This window comes from Monoraphidium neglectum, assembly GCF_000611645.1.
Source record: "Monoraphidium neglectum strain SAG 48.87 unplaced genomic scaffold scaffold03321, whole genome shotgun sequence".
Lineage (NCBI taxonomy): Eukaryota > Viridiplantae > Chlorophyta > Chlorophyceae > Sphaeropleales > Selenastraceae > Monoraphidium > Monoraphidium neglectum.
In genome coordinates, this window is record NW_014010307.1 from 2,373 (window position 1) to 7,273 (window position 4,901).

The 4,901-nt window shown below is 62.1% G+C and overlaps 1 protein-coding gene across 1 annotated transcript; it reads right to left on the bottom strand.

Annotated features, from left to right (window-relative positions):
• Positions 1 to 1,600: 1,600 nt before the first annotated feature.
• Positions 1,601 to 3,263, bottom strand: MNEG_12586 (hypothetical protein; the record flags this gene model as incomplete). The annotated part of the gene is made up of 6 exons (XM_014038942.1): positions 1,601 to 1,704; positions 1,926 to 2,143; positions 2,345 to 2,442; positions 2,594 to 2,697; positions 2,881 to 3,040; positions 3,199 to 3,263. Coding segments are annotated over 6 exons (749 nt in total), but the record flags the coding sequence as incomplete, so codon positions are not given.
• Positions 3,264 to 4,901: the final 1,638 nt, after the last annotated feature.

Here is a 4,901-nt window from a genome sequence, read left to right on the forward strand (position 1 = left end):
GGGTGAACTTCACCAACCCCGCCGGCCCTGCCAAGCTAGCCTTCGGGGTGCCCGGCAAGAGCAGCTCATGAGTGGTCGACCATCTAACAATTTGGGATCAACCACGGACGCGGATGTTTGGAACAACTTCCATCCAGTGTTGCACTGAGCGTGCCTCACACACACCAGCGGCCGCAGGCCAGGGCCACCAGCAAAACTATTGATTGGCTGCATACTGTACCAAGGCTGGACTGCCACTGGCCTCAAGCTTACGGTGTGGCAACAGCAGGGCGACAGGCTCAGCAATCGGTTGGGTTGCGGCACCAGACAAACAGCGCACCACGATTCTTACTGTGTATGTACAATCTCACATGCGATCGCGAGCCTGCGGGGCCTGTTCTTGCTCAAGAGACACAAACAAACCCATGATCAGATTTACAAACAAAATTTGTACCGCAAAAAAAGCATCGGGACATCCAGGAGACTGCCACTGTGCCAGCACAAGAACACGAGCATGATTGACATTTGCAGGATTTACGCTACAAAACAACATTCATCATCATGCCACTTTACGACAGCTCGAAGCCTGCACCAGCAGTGATGGCATACAGCAGCTTTTGCCGCAGCCCGCGCTTTGTTGAGTAGTTTGGAAGCTTCAACATGCAGAAGCATGTGCTGCAGGAGCAAAGCATGGAGTGGAGGGAGCATTGAGTAAGGGGATGCGACTACGAAGCGCATACATTCGTCCCCACACACGAGGAAGGTGGTCGAGACCAATTTTGAATGAATAACCACCATTGCGGCTCGCAGCCAGCTGGGCTCATGCACTCTAGATCTCCCTTCCTGAAAGCACAGCAAGCGCACCTGGCAGTGGGCAGCAGCTCCACGTCCCTTCCAACCAGCCCAGCGAGGGGGTTCCGGGGGCCACAGTCTACCTTGTGTACTGTAAAGGGTGGATTCAGGTGCTGAAACCCTCCCAATGGAGCACGGCTGCTTGAGGTGACAAAGCGCAGCAGCTGGGAGCGCTGTGTAGGAGTGAACTCCGCCACCACCTCCCAGAAAAGCTTGACGGCGCGTGAAGAGTCGCTGTACCCGTTGCTGTACCGAGAGTGTGCTGCAGCACACCATGGGGATGAGGGGCTTAGTGTGAGATGAGACATGGAGGGTGAGGGTGACGAGAGAGCAAAATGTTGAGATGTTGTGTCAAGCACAAGGCTGGATTCCTGCAGGACTGCCGGGGTAGGCTGCTAACTTTGAGATGTGTGTTGTTGCTCATACCGCTTCAGGCCAGCAGCTCACCCCGGAGGTCGTCGATGTCAACGCCGCCCTCCAGGCCCCCGGACAGCAGCTGGTTGAACTCCGCAGGGGAGAAGAGCCGCAGCCCCGCGAGCGGAAGGACACGCGACATGCCCGCGGCGAAGGCTGCAGCGGGACGTCCCAGCCTGGGGTAGCACACGTGTCAAATGCACGGCATTGTGAAGGCACAGCAGCAAACGCCATGGTTGACACTCGTGCCAACCAGCCACGCATCGCCCAGACGCGGCGCTTAAGCAATGGATGCGCATAGCATCAGCGTCAATAATACGCGCTGCAAGAAATGCACAGTGTCGTTCATGAACACCTCCTGTTGAGGTGAAAGTCCGCCAGCAGGTGACAGTAAAGGGTACGACTGTCGTTGGTAACAGGCAACGACCCGCCACCAGGGAGCAGGTCCACAGAGACCGTCTTGAAAGGGAGCAAGGTGGGTTGAAATCTCAGTTGTGAGCACGAGACGATGTTCGAGCGGCATACATGGGGCCTGCGCACATAGCCTTGACGCTGCTCGCAAGCGCGATGCTGAGCCTTGGGCACGACCACCCTGCGCCTTGCCCGCCTCTCGCACTGCCACAACCCGCTGAATACACCACCACCACTTCCGGCTCAAAAAACACAGCATCCACACCCACCTGGCCAAAGCTCTGCAGGTCAACGCTGAAGGTGAGACCCAGGTCTGCGACGTCGCCGCCATAGTCCTTCACGGCCGCCAGCCCCGAGGCCAGCCCCGCGTCCACTGCCGCCAGGTCATCCACCCCAGGCCTCTGGCCCTGCAGTGCCAGCACCAGAGGAGGAGCCAGGGCCAGATCCAGCAGGATCCCCTCGTACAGCGCTTTGCCCACGAGCAGGCCTTGGGTTGCGCATCATGGGGATGGGGGGACGGCAATGGAGCATTCAGGCGCAGATGGACCAGCATTCAAGGTGGACAGAGTGGCCCATTGCACCTATCATGTTGACGGCAAGCTCTGAACCTTCTCCTGGGGTCAAGGATCCAGGTCTTATCGTGCGATTGATTGGTATCCGGCCCGCCACCCCAAGCTGTGCTCTTCACCTGTGAACTCCAGCAGAGCGAGCCCGTGAGGGATGGCCTCCGCAGTGGGAGAGGGGTAGGCCAAGCCGCTGCCCTGTGCCACCTCAAACAGCCCGTAGCTGTAAGAACATTGTTGACACGGGGGCAGCATCGGGCATCAGTGGGCAGTACAGAAATGTTTGAAAACAGTGCCATTGTGCCTGCCGGCGACCCAGGTGAGAAAGGCAGCAACCTCGTAGCTGCGTCTTTGCAAACGAGGCGTCGGCTCACCCCGGCTGCAAGGCCGCTGCCACTGCCGTTTCCAGCAACTCCTTTGTCAGGCCACCATGGTCCAGGCCAGCCTCCGGGGCGCCTGACGCGCTTATGAATGTCACCTGGTGGGTTGAGGGAAGGGGTGACCAAGATCATGTGAAACACGAGTTGACTGAAGCACGCTGCCGTCAACAGGGATGAAGGATTTCTGCAACTCCAGCATATGCCATCTGAGCCTCTGAGCGTTGCAGCAACCCCTTGCAATGGCCCGCACACACCCCGTAATGCCCCCTCCCCTTGCTCACATAGAGGCGACCCTTCATGGCCTCGCCCATGCCTCCCAGTGCTGCGTAGGCATCCTCCAGAAGCTGGTCGCGCCGCACTGTCAGCTTCAGGGGGCGGGGCCCACCCTCCGCTGCGCTCACGTCCCACCGGCCCCTCGCCTTGTCCTCCTGAAGAACCTGCCTGCAAGGGAGGAGGGCGGCGTTGCAGGTAGGCAGGCAGGGGAACAGCGGCGGTATGAATGGGCGCTTGAGGGCGTCGTGCTGGGGTGCAGGGCTCCGGGTCTGCCGAACCAGGTTGGCCTGGTGGGGGAAAGCCTCGTCCATAAGACAAGAGCTCACCTGAACAGCTGCAGCCGCACGTCAAAGGGGACGCACTGAGGCGCGGCGCGTAGCAAAGCTGTCATGGCAGATGGGCTTCCCGCGACAGCCATACCTAGGGCTGGCAGCGCGTCTGTCAAGCCACCATCTCCTGCGCTGGCGCCTGCCGCCACTGCTTGGCTGTCAGTTGTCCCCGCTGTTCCACCAAACAGCAGGCCCTGCACCACCGCAGTAACTGCCCTGAGCCCAGAATGCTGCTCCCAGCCAACCCTGCTCTGCCGCGGCTGCTGCTGCTGGCCACCGGGCGGTGCACCGGATGCGGCGCAGTGCGCGTCATACGGCGCCGTCCAGAGAGCGGGCTGGCAGAAGGGATGGCGCTGATCCCTCTCGTACAGCCCGCGCAGCGCCACGGGCGCGTAGCGCTCCAACAGCCGCGACCCCGCACCCAGCGTGGCTGCCGATACCAGCTCGACCCCCGCGTCGTCACAGCCCAGGCCGTTGCTGACGCGCTTGCCGAGAGATGGGCGCAATGTGTTGCCCTGGTGCTGCGGCGCCGGCCGTGGGAAGTGTGTGTGGTACACAAGCGCATTAAGCGACGTAGCTATAGCACGCGCTGCGCCAGTGGAGAAAGGCTGCCCTTTTGAGTGGAGGTCCGCGTCGCTGAGCACCAGCAGCAGATGAGACAGCACCCTGCAAAAGAATGAGGTGTTTGTCAAGAGCGTGAGTGCTGTTGTCAAGGAGCCCAAGCCGTTTGTGTGAGCTCACAAGATTTAACATTGCCTTTCGGCAATTTGCCGGCCGACCAGGGGTCACTAAGCAAGACAACAGCAACCCCACCCACGAGGACCCCGCACCTACAAAACACTCCAAGCACGAGCGTGTGCTGCCCCGCCAGCCGTCTGCAGCCGCCCGCGACAGCCTCGACATCCAGCCCCAGCCGCGCTGCCAACGGAGCCTCAAGGGGCAGCCCCAGGTCCAGTGACAGCCACCGCCACAGGGCCGGCAGCACCTGGGGGGCAAACGCCAGCGCGTTGAGCGCAGCGCTTGCGCCGCTACCAGTGTCCGCTGCCTGCTGTGGGTCTGCAGCCGCTGCTGCCGGTGGCGCTGTTGCAGCACCCCGCTCAACCAGGGTCTCTGCCGCCGGCAAGTCCTGCAGCAGGTGGAGGCAGAGCCCTGCAAACAGGGGCATGTCGCGACCGTCCCCCAGGACGCCCAGCAGCTGGAGCAGCGGGGCCTGGGCCCCCAGACACGCAAGCTGGCGGGCCACCAAGGCCGCCTCGGGGGTCGACAGCGCCATGGTCTTTGGGCCCTTGCTGGCAGCCGCGGCCGCGGGCAGCAGAGCCATGACTGCGCCGCACCAGGCCGCCGCTCCCCGACGCTCTACCAGGTGTGGCGACGCTGGCAGCCGTAGCAGCGAGGGTGCGTCGCCAGCGGGCCGCCGCCCAGCTGTGCCCATCACAAGGTGAGTCAGGTTGCCCAGCAGCGCCGCCGCTGCTGTTCCGCAGACCACACGGTCGTGCGCCAGCTCTCTGGCAGCACCCAGCAGCACAGACAGGATAGGACCTCGCAGCAGGCGCGCTCCTGTGCCCTCAAGCAGCACTGCGACCAGGCCAGGGGCGGTCAAGAGGCGCTCTGCGAAAGTGCGCACATACTGCTGCTGCTGCAGCTGCAGCAGCTGCTGCTGCTGCTGCTGCTGCTGCTGCTGCTGCTGCTGCTGCTGCTGC